This window comes from Chanos chanos, chromosome 14, assembly GCF_902362185.1.
Source record: "Chanos chanos chromosome 14, fChaCha1.1, whole genome shotgun sequence".
In the NCBI taxonomy this organism is placed as follows: Eukaryota; Metazoa; Chordata; class Actinopteri; order Gonorynchiformes; family Chanidae; genus Chanos; species Chanos chanos.
Window position 1 is genome coordinate 17,733,688 of NC_044508.1, and position 16,958 is coordinate 17,750,645.

General features: G+C 40.7%; 2 protein-coding genes across 3 annotated transcripts in view; one reads left to right on the forward strand and one right to left on the reverse strand.

Moving 5' to 3' along the window:
• The window catches only part of mcf2l2 (MCF.2 cell line derived transforming sequence-like 2), a 65,765-nt gene that overhangs the window by 13,923 nt on the left and 34,884 nt on the right, over window positions 1-16,958 (forward strand). For both annotated transcript variants that reach the window (XM_030791158.1, XM_030791157.1), the window contains exons 4-15: window positions 2,587-2,677; window positions 3,458-3,571; window positions 4,795-4,911; window positions 5,215-5,364; window positions 5,634-5,758; window positions 6,038-6,152; window positions 6,304-6,423; window positions 9,008-9,199; window positions 9,346-9,537; window positions 9,760-9,937; window positions 11,538-11,641; window positions 12,609-12,697. In XM_030791158.1, coding sequence (XP_030647018.1) covers window positions 2,587-2,677; window positions 3,458-3,571; window positions 4,795-4,911; window positions 5,215-5,364; window positions 5,634-5,758; window positions 6,038-6,152; window positions 6,304-6,423; window positions 9,008-9,199; window positions 9,346-9,537; window positions 9,760-9,937; window positions 11,538-11,641; window positions 12,609-12,697 — 1,587 coding nt within the window. The remainder of the gene's footprint in view (window positions 1-2,586; window positions 2,678-3,457; window positions 3,572-4,794; window positions 4,912-5,214; window positions 5,365-5,633; window positions 5,759-6,037; window positions 6,153-6,303; window positions 6,424-9,007; window positions 9,200-9,345; window positions 9,538-9,759; window positions 9,938-11,537; window positions 11,642-12,608; window positions 12,698-16,958) is intronic.
• On the reverse strand, window positions 14,761-15,891 carry b3gnt5a (UDP-GlcNAc:betaGal beta-1,3-N-acetylglucosaminyltransferase 5a). The gene has a single exon (XM_030791159.1). The coding sequence runs from the start codon at window positions 15,889-15,891 to the stop codon at window positions 14,761-14,763; it is 1,131 nt and encodes a 376-aa protein (XP_030647019.1).

The window sequence follows — 16,958 nt, forward strand, 5'->3', positions numbered from 1 at the left end:
CATCACAGGAGTTCTCAGTAATCACACCATTTTGTCTGTGGTTCAAACCAAACAACGCTCCTGAAGCAGGGTGTTTGTTTCACGAGGTGAGGAGACTGTGCACACATAAACGGCAGTAAATACAGAATTATTAAAAGCAATCATTTGAATCCTGTGGTGAAGCAGTGTGTCTCTCTCTACAGGCCCCAATGGTCACTGAATGGTTAAACAGGCATGAAAACATAAAGCATTAGACACAGCTTTCTCAGTCACCTGATCTCGAACTGTGAGACCATCTATGGAAGCTTCTGGAATGTTGCTGTAGACAGTGTTTCCCCCCCATACCACGCACAACACACCAAATTTTGGAATTTTTCATGGAAGTTTGGTTATATCTCACACTGTCACGCTGGTGGTGTGGTGCAGGACCCAAGAGCAGAGACACGATGGTTGACGGTGACGAAACGGAAGGCTTTACTTAAAATACAGTGCAGACTAATAACAAAAGCCAATAACAAAGGTGCAGCATGACAGTGCGCAAAAATACACAAACAACGATAGACAAAGTACAAGGCAAACACTAGGACTTAAATACAAGGGAGAACTAAACAGGGCAAAACAGGATTGGATAAAATTAACAAGGTAATAATTAGACAAACAGGTACAGGTGAGGGGCGGAGACAGACAGAACAGGAGCACAAAGACATGTCAAACCAAAAGTCCAAAATGGCAGTGCAGGTTGTGACAGAGCCCCCCCCCCCCTTAAGGGGTGGCTCCCAGACGGCCCAAAAGAAAAACAAAGTCCAGAACAGACCGGGTGGGGGGGGGGGCGCGCACAGAGGGATGACCGAAGGTGCTGCAGCCGACGGGCCCCCTCTGCGGCCGAGCAGGTGAGGGGTTGGCTGGAACAGACTTTCCAAACCGGCAGAGGAACAGGAACGGAGCAGACTCTTCAAGACAGCCTCGACGTCGGCTAGAGGGCTGAGCTGGGTCGGGGAAAGGGCCTCGGGAACAGGACAGGGCGTCAGCATGGGAGCTGACCAGGACAGGGCGTCAGCATGGGAGCTGACCAGGGCCGGGAAAGCGGCCTCGGGAACAGGGCAGGACAGCGCACCCTCCATGGTGCGCCGGGGAGCGCATTCCTCGTGCTGGGCAGCGCACCCTCCATGGTGCCTTCGGAATCACTGCTTGAAGAGGGGGATTCAGGGTGGCAGAGACAGGAGACCCAGGAGCAGACACAGCCCTAGAGATGGTTGGGCCCAGCACCACAGTCCATGTGGTGCCTGGGTCTAGGGCTGGGAGGCCCCCCCAAAAAAGTCCCCCCCCGGGTTAGGGGCTGGAGAACCTACTGAGAGAGGGAGCCCCGCCGCACCCAGGTCAGGAGCTGGAGCCGTCTCTGCCCGGGGGACAGAAGTGTCTGCTGGGTCCTTGTTTGGTCTATCGTTCTGTCACGCTGGTGGTGTGGTGCAGGACCCAAGTGCAAAGACACAATGATTGAAGTGACAAAACGGAAGACTTTACTGATAAACTGAAGATTAAAATACAAGTGCAAACTGATAACAAAAGCCGATAACAAAAAGGTGCAGCATAACAGTGTGCGCAAAACACAAACAACGATAGACAATGGACAAGGCAAACACTAGGACATAAATAGAGGGAGAACTAAAAGAGGGCAACACAGGATTGGTAGAAATTAACAAGGTTAATAATTAGACAAACAGGAACAGGTGAGGGGCGGAGACAGACACAGCAAAAGCACAAAGACATAGCAAACTAAAAGTCCAAAATGGCGGTGCAGGTTGTGACACACACACACACAGAGTTCAGTGTCCTTTTTCTTCTACGCATATTTCCCTTTGGTTATACACATAGTAAAAGACGTGTGTTAGGGTTCATAATCTTATCAGTGCCCTTGACCAAGGCACCGGCAGAAGAACCAGAGTTGGTCCCTGGGTGTTGCTCGTGGCTGCCTGCTGCTTCTAGTATATATATAGGATGGGTTACATGCAGAGGACAAATTTCCCCAAGGGGATCAATAAAGTACTTCTTCTTCTTCTTCTTCTCTCTCTCTCTCTCTCTCTCTCTGTATATATATATGTATATATATATATCTTTATATCTTTTTATATATATGTATATATAGAGAGAGACAGAGAGAAAGATACACATAGATAGATAGATAGATAGATAGATAGATAGATAGATAGATATCCCTCGAGTTATAGGGCCTTACAGACCCTCTGGTGAGACCCAGTGAACCAGTTTACCTCTTTTGGCTGCTTGTAAGAGGCCCACTGTTTTCTGTATTTTTACTCTTATATGTTCCATGTGATTGTGTTTCTAATTCTGAGAGCTTACACAGGGGGTATGGACGTGATCTGATACAGAGGTGCAGTTATACAGGGAAAAACCCCAAAACTTACTCCGTTGGTTCTTCCTCTTCAGATGTTCCTGTTTGTGTGACACAAAAAGATCAAATGTCCAAGTTCACTGTCAAAATAAGTCATACTTAAACTCTCAGGATGTTTTTCATTTATGCTTCATAAATGCTTAACTGTTATTCATTTAAATCCAAAGTGTCTGTTTATTTGTTTATTTGTTTTGTAGTCTGGATGCTGCCAGCATTGGCTTCATTATTATCATAGATCGTCGTCGGGACAAATGGAGCGCAGTGAAGTCTTCGCTGGCGCGGATTGCGGTTTGTCCATTTTGTTTTTTTTCACATACTTTATCAGTCATCATGTCTATTGTGGAATGGCTCTATGCAGGACACTGCACACAACAGATGTGGTTTTGAAAAGTGCTGTGCAAGTTCACCCTTCACAAGAGCTAGCTCAAAGTTCAATTCACACAGATTAAAACGAGCAAGTTCACGTTCATAGCTCACAGTTTTGAATTCTGAACAGCTTCATAGTCCCAGTTCATTTCCCAAGACTAGACGGATGGTTCAAATCGATGTGTCATTTCAAATTTGATGATGATGATGATGTGGCTGACGCTCAGACCTGTTTTTTCAGACTTGGTGGGAACAATTTGCATAAAAATGTGAGATTTTTTCCTTCAAAATCTCTACTGACTAATTCATAAAACTCCTTCAAATAATGATATGAACTGACCTCAGCAGTACCGCTAGCTGCATTGTCTGAATCGCCACTTGCACTGGCCATTTTGCAAAAAAATGGTTAAGCTAGCCAGTGTTGTTTACAGTGAACCATGTGCGCTCTGTGTTTTCGACACCCGGAGAATTCCGAATCTCACGCGAACCTGAAAGATGCTCAAGTTCGCGTTCCTTAGTTGCAAACGGATATGTTCACATTAACATGATTTAGGGCTGTTAACACCAAAGTACTGAAACACATCACACAGCATTTTTAAGTCGCATACAGACAGATTTGAGATCGCTGAATGAGTTCCCTGAATAAGGTGACGTTTTCCGACAGGATGAGGAGGAGGTGTAATTTGCTTTAATGTTTTACAGGGGGCGTTTCCAGGGAATCTGCAGCAGGTCCTGGTGCTGAGGCCCTCGCGTTTTATCCAAAGAGCCATCGCCGACATCGGCATCAGGTTACACCGCGATGACTTTAAAATGAAGGTACTGGTGTCCATTGCCTCTGGAGAGTGCTCTTCTTCTCTACAAACCCTCCCTGCACATTCTGCCTTAGCAGAAGACCTTCTGTGACAATCTCACAGGTCTCACTGTCACATTGCATCAACTTCTTGTTGTGCTCGATGCAGAGGAAACTTGAAACATGACGCTGAAGACCTCAAAACCCAAGCGTGCTAGAGTCTGTGAAAATGGCGCTTTCGCATCTCATGTCGCTTTGTATTTGCATGATGGAAAGACTGTATGACAGACTTCAATAGGTAGTCTCTGTCTTCTCTTCACAATATGCAAATATTTCATGCATCAGTTGTCAACAGTGCTTTTGAGCAATAAAGAAAGAAACATGAACATACGTGGGTGGAAGTAGAGGCTAAAAAATACTCTGAGTTAAAGTACCTCAAGTACTTGAAAAATACTTCAGTAAGAGTAAAATAGTCACTCATTTACAATTTACAAAAACGGCTGTCAGTTTAACTCTGCTTAAAGTAGTTTTTTTAGCAAGAGTATTTCTACTTTTACTTTCTTCCACCCCTGTAAACATAACAATTGAAACATAGCAAAATATAATCTAACAGGTGGACTCATGACTTATCTCTGTTTTGTTAGCATTCGTTGGATGTAAAGAACTTGACGCGCCGTTCTCCTACTTAACACGCAGTCAAAAAATCACACGCAAATGAAAAAAAAAAAGATGTGTTGAAGGTTGCAGTGTGAAGTGTGAAAACATGCTGAGCTTCTAGCAAGTCTTTTTTTTTTTTAACACTCTGCCGCTTCTGTTGTGCTTCTGTTCAAGTCTAATTCATTCAGCGCACTGTTGTTCTTATGATGAAAGAAGTTGCTCATTCTTGATTCTCAGCATTTTTGAAAAACAAAACCCACATGTTCACCACTTCATACCAAAATGGCTTTTGTAACTTGTTTTGACAATACTTTACATTCTGAATTTTATATGTGTCTGTCACAGAATGGTAATGACACTACATGATCTGAACCTACTATCTTACATATAAAAAAAGCTCCAGTCTGTTAGCTCTAAGCATGAAAAGGAAATAGACCAAAATTGACTCCCTCGTTACAGCTTTAGGGAATGATTACATAGTTTATCTATCCGATTAACACCATTAGCCAATGATTAAGCACTTCAGCAAAGTCTCAGTGTAAATATATTACTTTGTTAAGAATTTTTTCAGTGATTCTTCCTGCTTTTTCAGATTGTTATGCTGAACTCCCTATCTGACTTGCATGGCTATGTGGACAAAAGCCAGCTGACGTGTGAGCTAGGAGGAAGTTTGGAATACAGTCACAGCCAATGGATCCATCATCGCACAGTGAGTGACAGTTTGTCCTCTCCTCTCCTTTCCTCTCCTCTCCTCTCCTCTCCTCTCTTCTTTTGAACTGCACCCTGATTCTGTGTTACATTCACACTTGAGGGAAAGACTACTATAAACCTGAAGCAAATTTACTGTAATTTAGTCCAATGCACTTACTGTCATCTTCGACAGACATTCATAATTTTTTCCACATTATCTGTATTTCAGAGTGACTTCAACGCAATGTTTCGAGCTTTTATTTATTTGATTCTGATCATGACAGATGTGACTTTCATAAAAAGCTTTACTTTGCAATGGCAGGCTATTGAAAACTTTGCTGTGACTGTGAAATCAACGGGGCAAATGCTGCAGAGATTTGGCAGTGAACTGGCGGAAACTGAGCTGCCCAATGATGTGCAGTGCACAAAAGATCTCCTCGTTTCCCACACAGAAAAACATGATAAGCTCAAAGTGAGTAAATGTAACTATTGAGCAACACATAAAATACATAAAAAACACATAAAAACATAAAAAACCCCACTACAAAAGTGCATTCTCCTATTGCAATTGCATCGAGTGAAGAAGAAAAAATGTTTTAGCTAAATAATTCTTCGATATGTTAATTGTGCATTTATAGATATAGATTTACAAACAAACATGCAGCCAGAATGGTGATTTACTATTATCTATTATTTGACATGAATAAGTTTGGTGATCACTTTTTTTTTTTTTTTTAACAGGATGAACTTAAGTTAGCAATGAAACAAGGAACAACATTGCTTTCTTGCATTAAAGACCAAGCGAGTAAAAGTGAGAGTCACAAACTAAACCCAGATGAAACGGAAAATCTCTCCACAGTCGAGAGGTCTGGCCTCATTTCCCCCCCACCCCCACCTGCTTTGTTTTTCTTCTCTTTTTTTCTCAGTTCTTTTTAACTTGCATGGTTAAGTGCTGTCAATTTCAACTGACTTCTCAAGCAATAAAAAAAAAAAACCCAAAACCTTCCTCCAGTTTGGAGAGATATGCCCATAAGAAATATCTGCATTATCACAATCATGTTAACGGGCGTTCTTTTACATATATTTTCCTGAGATGTTGAAAGAAAACAAAGAAATGTATATTTTATTTCATTTGTCTGTCTCAGGTTGTTGGCACAACTGGATGAGACAGAAAATGCTTTTGAGCAGTTCTGGTCCAAACATCATCTCAAGTTAGAGCACTGTCTACAGCTGAGGCATTTTGAGCAAGATTTCAGAGAGGTACCAATACTTGCTCAGCCTACCCATATTGCTGTTTACTGTCTGCATTAAAAATTTAAAAAAATCCTTGTTTAGTTACATTTCACTTTTTGTTGATAATCTCTTGTTTGTGTTAAAAAAATCATACTAAGATTGCTGTTCTTCTCTGAAGGTGAAAGTGTCTTTGGACAGTCTAATGCAGACATTAGCTGCTCTCTCTGACACTGGTGATTGTGTCATTCATGTGGAACAGCTACTGAAGGAGTTGAAAACTCTGGAAGACACAGCTCAGGTGAGTTTCCTCTCACGTCGATACAACAGAGAATTTGCCCAATTTCATCATACTCAGTGATCAATCACTATCTGTCGTTGAAAATGTTGGATTTTGCAGCCTGTTGGAACGTGCATTCAGGGCCAAGGTATATTAAAAATTTAAATACAGTGGTAAATTTAATGCATTTTTGTATATTCTCTGCTCTTTGAATAAAAGGTGCTGTGTGGTTTACTACAGCCTCATGTAACCTTACACATAATCCCACCACCACGAATAATAATAATAATAATAATAATAATAATAATAATAATAATAATAATGCTAACAATAATATTCAAGGAAAAGGAGCTCTGGTACCGGTATCAATATTGGTATAGGCAGATGTCCACATTCCGGTATCAGAATCAGATTGGAACTGAAAAAAGTGGATCGGTGCACCCCTAGTCAGAATACAACTGATAATGTAAAATGGCAGAGTCAAATACCAAAACCCAAAAACAACCACCTCAGGTTGTTCAGGTTTTTGGCAGAGATTACCCTGATGTTGGCCTCTTGCTTTTCCAGATAAGTAGTTACAACCCTTTCATAACTCTTTGTTTAAAAATTTTTCATTATACCCTGTGACAGCTATAATCATAACAAGAAAACAAAAGCTGATATATTTAATCATTTTATGTCTTCTTTTAACTCAGCTTTAGAATGCACTCTTTACATAGCCAAATCCATGTATTACTCGAAAATCATTGTTAACAAAAATAACCCCAGGTTTCTTTTTGATACAGTATCTAAACTTACCCAGAATCACTCCCCTCAATCTAGCCCTTTTACTGCAAACGATTTTGTTGAATTTTTTCTCACAAAAAATAGACTTCAAATCAGACTGCCTGCACGCTCTCCAAATTGTGCTGTCTAAATTGGTGCATTCTGCTAAACCAGCCTCTTGCCCCCTTGATCCCCTACCTGCTAAACTTTACATAGGGCTTTTCTCGGTTCTCGGCCCAACAATGATAAACCTTCTAAATATGTCACTTAAATCTGGTGTTTTACCCTCCGCTTTTAAAACAGCTGTGATCGGGCCTTTACTTAAAAAATGAACCTTGATCCTGAGCCCTTAAATAATTATAGGCCGATCTCTGATCTCCCGTTTCTTTCAAAAATACTTGAAAAAATTGTAGCTGTTCAGCTGATAGCCCATATGCCCTCTAACAGTCTGTTTGAAATATTTCAGTCAGGCTTCACTCTACTGAAACCACACTTACCAGAGTAACTAATGATCTTTTATTAGCCATTGAGGCTGGTGCTACTTCTATTCTTATTCTGCTTGATCTGAGTGCAGCATTTGACACGGTTGATCACACTATATTGTTAAAGCGCCTGGAAAATCAAATTGGCATGCGTGGCCTGGTGGTCTCTTGGTTTAAATCTTATCTCTCTCAGAGAAAACAGTGTGTCCACCGTAATAATGTGACCTCTGAATACCGTGAACTTAACTATGGTGTTCCTCAGGGATCAGTCCTTGGCCCTCTTCTATTCTCTATTTACATGCTCCCTTTGGGTGACATTACTCATAGTTACAACGTCAACTTCCCTTGTTATGCTGACGATACTCAGATTTTCTTACCTATCCAGCACAATGACCACTCTGAATTGGCTAACCTTGAGGCGTGTCTTTGTGCTATTAAGGGTTGGATGTCTTCATTCATTTCATTTCATTTCCTGATGCTTAACGCAGGCAAGACTGAAATGCTGGTCATTGGTAGTCCTAAGCATAAGCATCTTTTTAGTGATCTTACCCTAAATTTTGACAACTGCATCGTCTCTCAAAACTCTTCAGCTAAAAACCTTGGTGTAATTTTTGACTCTAGTCTCTCGTTAGTTATAAATATCAAAAACACAACCACAACTGCCTTTTATCACCTACGTAATATTGCTAAAATGAGGCCCTTTCTAAGTATGGCCGATGCAGAAACCATTGTTCACACGTTTGTCACATCTCGCCTCGATTACTGCAATGTTCTGTACTCTGGCCTGCCTGCCTCTAGTACCAAAAGTCTTCAGCTGGTCCAGAATGTTGCTGCCGGAATTCTGACCAGAACAAGGAAGTCTGATCACATTACACCTGTCCTGGCCTCCCTTCATTCATGCAAGGGCAGATTTTAAGGTCCTCTTATTAACATATAAAATTTTACATGGGCTTGCGCCTTCCTACCTGTCTGACTTAATTACACCCTATAACCCACCTTGCACCCTGCGCCCTCAAGATTCTGGACTATAAGTCGTTCCAAGAGTTAAAAAGAAGTCTGCTGGCAACCGAACCTTCTCCTACCACTCTCCCTTCCTCTGGATGGTTTATCTATAGAAGTTAGGGAGGCAAACTCTCTCCATACCTTTAAAACCAGACCAAACACTTATCTATTTTCTCGAACTTATGGATAGTATAATTTTGATTTGACTTTGTTATAGACATGTAAAGCCCTTTGAGACTACAAAAAGTGATACTGGGCCCTAAATAAACTTATTATTAATTTTGATTTGTATGTTGCTGTTGCTGTAATGTTTTGCTGTATGAAAAGTAACGTACTGGGCAATGAATTTTTGACAGGAATCTTTGGAGAAGGCCCAGCTGCATGCGTCGCATGGCGATCAACTGATTCAGAGCAACCACTATGCTGTGGATTCCATACGACCTAAGTGTGTGGAGCTTAGACGAATCTGTGACGATTTTAGCAATGAAGCAAAGAAGAAATACGACATTCTGTCCAAGTCTCTGCAGATACACAAAGTTATGGACAAGGTCAGAAATGGCTGTGGAAAAACTTGATAGAACCAGTAGAAACCAGTGGAACAAATCCAAACATGTTTTTGAATGAGCTTGTGTGTGTGTGTGTGTGTGTGTGTGTGTGCGCGTGCGTGCGTGTGTGTGTATGTGTGTGTCCTCAGGTTAACCAGTGGTGCGAGGCTGGTGTGTATCTGTTGGCCTCCCAGGCTGTAGATAAGTGCCAGTCTCAGGAAGGAGCAGAGGCAGCTTTGCAGGATATTGAGAAATATATGAACACTGCTCTGGAGCAGGGACTCAATGAGCTCAAAGATCTTCACAACCAATACATGATCGTCCTCTCTGAGCCCATCAAGGTATGACAAGCCCTTTTCAACAGACGTCATGTCTCAGCATCAAAACAATCCACCAAAGTCTGGTGGGAGGCTTCAGTTTGGGTTTGTAATCAGTGGTTAAACTTAAAATTAGCCTAGAGAATATTTTACAAGTACAGTTTAAACTCAAGAGTTAATCTCAATAGGGGAAAAACACATTATCTGATCTTTCAAGCAGTTGATCTGTGATATTATTGCATCTAGGTCAATGTGCAGAGGACTTTGAAGAGGTTGGAGGATGTTCAGGAAATGTTTGAGAAGAGACACGCTAGTCTTAAGAAGCTCTCCGCTAAACAGACCAGGCCAGTTCAACCTGTTGCCCCTCGACCTGAATCCTCCCCTAAACGCCCTTCACCTAAAACACCTCGCCCCCCGGGCCCAGGTGAGTGGTACTAAGACCTTTAGGGGACTAAAATGCATAACACCTCACGATCACAATGTTGACTTCCTGAGTGCTGCAGTGCACCATTTGACTGTGCACGCTTTGGTTTCCATGGTGGTAACCCAGACTTAGAGGAACCAGTGGGCTCTGCACCTATAGCAAAAGTTTCAGCCTGAGGTTGAAACCAGACAACTCTTGAAATTCATCAGCAACACGAAAAGGATATGTTAGATATGTGGTACTTATTTCCCACGTCTCAGTTGTTTTTACATGATCCACACTGGTTTCACATGGTGTGAGAAATATCACGCTGACATAAAACAGCACCACAAAGTCCTTTAGGGGACTCAGATCAAAAGACTGAGTCCTCTAAGTCTGAGTCTGCTTTTGTTTTCTGTTGTAATGCCTAATTGTTTGGAAAAATAGTGATTTTCTTGTCATTTGTCAGCTAAGCTTCTGTGTTAATAATTTCATTGTAACAACAGTTGATAAAGATGTGATTAGAAAAATACCACTCAGTTTTACAAAAATGTAGTTGAGTTGAGGGAACTTGGCTTGGCAACACATTGTGCTACCTCAACATCAGTATCAAGACTACTGCAAGCATATTCTCTGCTTTCTACTACTGTCAACCTGATTAGCATTTCTTAATTGACTGTACCTAGTCCTTTGCAGTTTAAAATGTCATTTGTAGAGCTTACATTTTCCCCTTATGTTGAAGTGCACACTCAGAGTAAAGTATAATATATAGCTTAACCTCGGCAGACTTGTTCAGATCACAAACCTGAACAAATCAGACTTCCCAGAGGCACCGGGAAGCCCGAATCATTTTGTTTTCAGGGAATGCAAAATGTAGAGTGGGTTTTGTGTAAGAATGCAAATGCAATGTATCCTTAATGTTTTTTTAAATTTATTTATTTATTTATTTTAACCTTTTTTCTTAATTTTCATCTCCTTTTCACCTAAAGGGCTGTCCATCTTTCATAGGTATAACACAGCCACTTCCTGTTCAGGTTACTGTCTGTAACATTATAAGATATGATTAAAAAGCATATTAAGAAGCTTGGTGAGACATTGACATAAATAAAAGGTTAAACAACTTAAAAGGTTAAACAAATAAGTAAAAGTATAGATCATTAAAACAGTAAAATAAAGGAGAAAAAGGATATGAAGTATTAAATATGAAGGAGTAAAGCAGTAAAACAGTAAATGTTAACTGAAGGTAAGATAAAAATAAATCATTGTGCTGTTTTTAAACTGTATATAATATCTGTCCATTGCAAATCATTTGGTCATGCATTACAAGCCATTGGAATATAAGAACAGGGCACGGTTTCACCTGGGACCACTGAATAGGCAAGCATGTGATGATTCAAGTGTTTCGTGTGGAATGTGTGCTAACACCCAGACAGGAATGTGTGACGGTGTTAAACGTTTTATGAGATCATAGGCCTGTTCTTTTTTTTTTTTTTTTTCCCGTACATGAAATGAAAACTGTCTGTTTCCCTGTGGAGAAGAAAATGTCCTGTTGAGGTTCTGTCTAGTTTAAGTTCCCCATCTAACGTTTTTCTCGTTCTTGTCGTTCCCCAATCTTGAACAGCACCAAATCGTAGAGCTTCTGAACACTCCAGTGCTGCCAAACAGGCCTCTGAAGCAGAACTTGCAAAGAAGAAGAATATTCGCAAAGCCAAGGGAGGGATAAAAGTGAGTTATTAGGTCACTTCTTTCTGTGTCCTGCTCATAAGGCATCCAAATAAGACTCCGCCCAAACCACAGTAACTCATCAATGAAATGTTCGCACTGCAGTGTTGGGCTAGCATGCTTTTGGCATCGATTACTAAATTATTCATGACTGTCTGAGAAGCTCTTTGTCACCACAACGACAAATAAACAAAAACAAAAACAAACAAACAAATGAATAACGCCAAAAATCAGTGACTTTTGCTGTCTTTCCTCCTGTTGTTAATAGGTTTATGTCAGTGTTGATAGTGTTACACTTGGACAGGGGGATTGTCTAATGCACCATAATCTACTGCTGCCTTCCCTCCAGCAAATCGGGAGAAAAAAAGACTCCACATTGCTCAGATGATAATCTCATCAATATTTTATCTTTAGGCTTCTATGAAGTATTGACAGGGTATGTCCACAGTTTCAGCTGTAGCAAGCGGCAATGACAGCTGCTATGCTTCCCCTATCACTTGGGACTCTGTATGGGAAGCGACTTGTTTCTTTTGAATGTGTGTGGTGGTAAACGGCATTTGTATAAATTCACGACAGTTATGACTATATGAGAATCATAACACACATTATGAACTGTGTACTGAGGTGTTGACGTTACAGCAATGCACAGCAAAGCAACAAATAAACACAGAAAGTAATACTTACAGCCTGTTTCTCCGACTTATGTTAACATAGCTTGTATTTCCTGGAGCTGGCCAGTTCTAAGGAAATGACTCCATTCCATTTGCCTGTAGAGTAGTACAAACAAAAACAGATACACCTATACCATGTCAACACATCTTATATCTAGGTTTTCATGCCGTCTGCTGGCAGAGTATACAGTGTGAGAGTGAAATGTTTGTACAGTTGGAGGTGGTGTAGTTGTAGACCTATATTTTCTATTTCTTGTCCAACCAGTTCTATGAGACAACGAGTCTTTTTTTTTTTTCAGATTGAAGTTGTGCATGAGGCAAGTCAGGGAGGATCAAGTCATTTGCTGATGACGAATGAGTCTGAGGAGAATTTGACCAACCGACGGAAGTAAGTGTTTCCTTTTTGTCTACATACATAGTTGGACTGAGAACCACTTATTCCACCTGCCTGAAATAATTTCACGCATTTGAGAGACTCATTTTATTTGTCTTAGCTTGTCACATGCGATGCATGTGTATGTGTATTGCCGCATAGACTGCTGAGTTAACACTATTATGCACCGTGCTCTGGCAACCTGTGACTCATTCCATTGTGAAGAACAATAGTTGTTTGCTTCTGCTGATACAATGTAAAAATGATTTTTATTTTTTTTACTTTTTTTATCCATTAATCAGGCAAAAATTTCTAAAAGCAATTTTTCACTAAGCAATATTGTCACCACTGAGTGTAGGATTTTTGACAGAAGTACAAAATGGTGTCAAAATAAGTCTTTGAGATCATAATGTTGGAACATGTGACCATACACCCACTGCATTTGAGTCTCAGTCAATGTCAGTGTCCCAGCGAGCTCATTAATGTTCACTCTTTTCAACTGGCTTTTTTTTTTTAACAAAATGATGTTCTGGTTCTCTAAATCATTTTAATTCACACACATCTACTGCTGCCTGAAAGCACACTCAAGATTTTCTAAGCCAAGTAACGGGAAATAACTGCAATCAGTTTCAAATAAATGTCAAATGACACTCTTGTCTCCTTTGACAGAAAGAGCCAGGTTCTTAACATCAAACAGAACAGGAGGTTGCTTTAAGATCAGCATACAAAGATCATTTTTAAAGATAAATATCCGTTCTGACAATGATGCGTCAAACAAGTCATACATTTCTTTCATTTTAATTTTGTATGAAAGCAAATTTCTTGAAATGATTAAAGTGACATTCATGAGCCCATCATTTAACATCCTTGTTCCCCTTAGCAGTTTTTCGATTTCAGTTCTCCACAACAAGATTGTAGGGGGTAATAGGGGTAATGGTTGATGCAGTCTGATTTTCCTACTGCTACATTTACAGATAAAATAGTTGGGACACACATAGCACATAGGTTTGGTCACTACTATCACCGAGAGGGTCAAGCATCATGTGTTAAGGCTGTGCTGCCATTGTGACGAGCCGTGATAGCACATCACTGTGTTGCTGAATGCTGAGTAAAGTAAAACTACAGTACAGACATAAACTTGTGACCCTTGTACAGTTTTAAAACGCAGCTCTTTCTCTCTAGTCCATGATAAATTCTCACAGGCTGTCATTTCTTTTGTAACTGCCATTATTGGATGTGTGTTTTCTTCATTTTCATCAGGATATGTTGGATTAACTTCAGTACTGACTGGCTACCATATAAGGTAACATGAACTCAGGACGATTAGCATAAATCTGCTATTTATGTGTGATCCACATTCAGGGTCCCACATTAGGCCTCATAAGCATCAGCAGAATCAATCACCAGTGATTTGTGTTATCCTGTAAATACCCACAAAATCTTCCACATTCCTTTTATTACCTTTTTTAAAGCCCAGATGGCACCTATAAGAGTACTTGTAGAATTCATGTGGAAAGATTTAGGGGGCAGGATGTGGGCTGTCAGAGCTCTGTGATGTTGTGGAAAATACCAGTGGCAGGAAATGCCTTCTGTTGGTTTTGGTGTCTATGTGGAAGAGAATGGAGAGGAAGAGGGAGAGACATAGAGGAGAAACAGAAAAGAGCGTATGTTACACACAAGTAAGGAAGGAAATGACAAACAATGAAATGCACACGGTGAGGCAATTTAATTTCAAGCAGCAGCATAAAAAAAACAAAACAAAAAAAAACCACTTTATAAAAACAACAGTAAAAAAAACTTGTTATTTATTGGCATTAAGTCCAAGTATCTGAGACACTTCCTAACAAAAGATACAACAATCCATTTGAATATTCCCTCACCTCAACGAGGGTGTCAGTCAGATGTCTATTCCCTGATCCACATTTCAAGTTTCCAGCATGTTCCAATGTAAAGGCTTTGTAAACGTGTGCAGAAGTACATGACTTAAGCTTTGTTAATTTATAGTTGCTTCACCTGCAACACTGAACCAGAGGATGAAAGACGTTCCGACATTTTCCTGTTGTGCAGCTCACACTGAACTATGAAAAAGCAGCTCTACAGGGATATGAGTTAACATTATACGGCTTACAGAGGAGGGTCACTTTCACGGCCGTGCAGTACAATTTCCCTAAGAGTCCAGAAGAGATACCTTTTACATTTGGATCGGTTGCCACTTTCCACAAGTACCTAATGTCCTTGTCATGCCCGTGTGAGGTCATCATTTTCTCATAGATGCATGGGTGGTAGACTGTTTTACCCTCACCCGAGAAATACACGTGTTCCTGGGGGGACACCCCCATAGCATTGCCACAGATACCCATGAAGACGTCATCGATGTAGATGGAGGCGTTCAGCGTCAAAGTTGCGTGGTATACTTTGGCGGCCACGTCTTTGGAGACCACATATGCAGCTCCTGCGGTGTAGTCTGGGTAAGATGACCACTGGTACATGTCGAAGGGCATGTAGTATTTGCTGTCCTTGCGGCGAATAGGAGGGGATCCTCTATGGACGTGGCCCACCCAAAAATCCCTAACTTGTTGGCGACTACGTTCCTGTAGATAGTGAACTAGATTTGGCATGTGAATAAAGATGTCGTCATCAGCAGACATGACAAACTGTGCATTGGCGCAGTTGCTGTGTACCCAGTGGAACTGAAGGAGTAGCTTCAAGGTAAGATTGTGGAAAGTGTCCAGAAAGTTCTGCTGCACCAGATCTCCAAAGATCCTGTCTTCCCTGACAAGCTTTTTCTGGATCTCATCTCTCGTGTGATGGTCGTGGTGGACACCCATGACAAAGATTACTTTCACAGAAACCCCAAGCTCCCGATCAATGTACGTCTCGTTACCCCATGTAGCACGGATATCTTGTCTTCTCTTGAAGTTCTCTGGAGAAGACTTGACACATAGAATAAGTAGTACTTCTGACCCCTTGCAAACATTTTTATGGTTGATGAGATAGGGGAACCTGCTGAAGCTCTTAGCCTCCTCACGGCTAACGCTGAAGCTCTTGTTTAAGAAGTTGTAACTGTTAATGAAGTATCGGTACGAATAAGACCTCATATGACTAACCACGTGGTGATCCACATCTTCCCAGCAGACCATTAATACTGAGAAAACACAGCACATTGAGATCAGCTGTAGAAACTGACATTTCTTTATTCTCATGAACATCCTGCTGTCCTTCTTTCAGTCTTTCAGTGGTCTCCTTCTTCTGTTTGTCTCTGTCAGGCCTTGGTTTTCAATTCTTCAAAGCCCTGTTTATTGCCGTAAGTGCTACCCCAGAGTTGAGCTTTTCCGGATCTATCCATCATATTCATCCACTCTGGGCATGCACTGGTCATGGAGGAACAATGCACGAGTTGTCTTTCTCTTCTTTGAGAATGATTTTTCTTGATTCTATCATAAAATCAGTAGAGTAGAAGTCCGATAATCAAACACTGGCAATTTTGTGCTCATCGTGTCATCAGGAGCTTGGTCACAGATTTGTCTGAGAAGGGAAGGAGAAGATAATGACCGTTAAATTGTGTGCCTGTGAGCACAACATTCAGAATGTTGTGAGGTTATTTTCAGCTGTACTGAAAATAACCTCACTTTGAAATTAGAACCTATTGAACTTCAAACAATCTGGTATCTGAACTTTTAACTTGGACTTTTAAACTTGGTAAGCCTGGGTATCTGTCTCTGCAAATAAAGGTAAAATATATCAGAAAAAAAAACAAAAGCAAAAACATAAGGTGTGGAAAAACAAAGGCCACAATATTTTTTTTTAAGTAGAGAGCAGGTTAAGACACACCATTTGAAATCAAACGTGGATAGCAGCCAGGAATGAATTTCTTTTTATCTGAATTACTTTGAGTGGTAGGGACCTAGACCAGCGATCTAAGTGTACTGTATTAAGTCATCTGAGTCACCAGGCATTCTCCTAGTTGTGACATTTGCATTATCAGATCGCTCTGTATCAGAGAAATTTGCTTCTCATCTGGTGATTGCAAAAGAGACAAGTGCAATATTCAAAAGAAGTTGTAGAGAAAGTATGATTAACTCTGTGCATCATAATTAGAAAGACACGCTGGTGACTCTTTTTTTAGGTATGTGAGGTAGATAAAATACCATTACTATTACTAGTTTATATTATCTACAAGGTTAGAGAGCTGAGTGTCAGACCATTTAGACATTTCAGTGTTTCACTTTCAGATAAAGTCTCATGGGGTCATTATAGGTCAGTCAGGTAAGATTAT

Bases quoted from the DNA above. Each gene is read 5' to 3' on its own strand.
- b3gnt5a (XM_030791159.1), bottom strand. From the start codon at position 15,891: ATGTTCATGAGAATAAAGAAATGTCAGTTTCTACAGCTGATCTCAATG.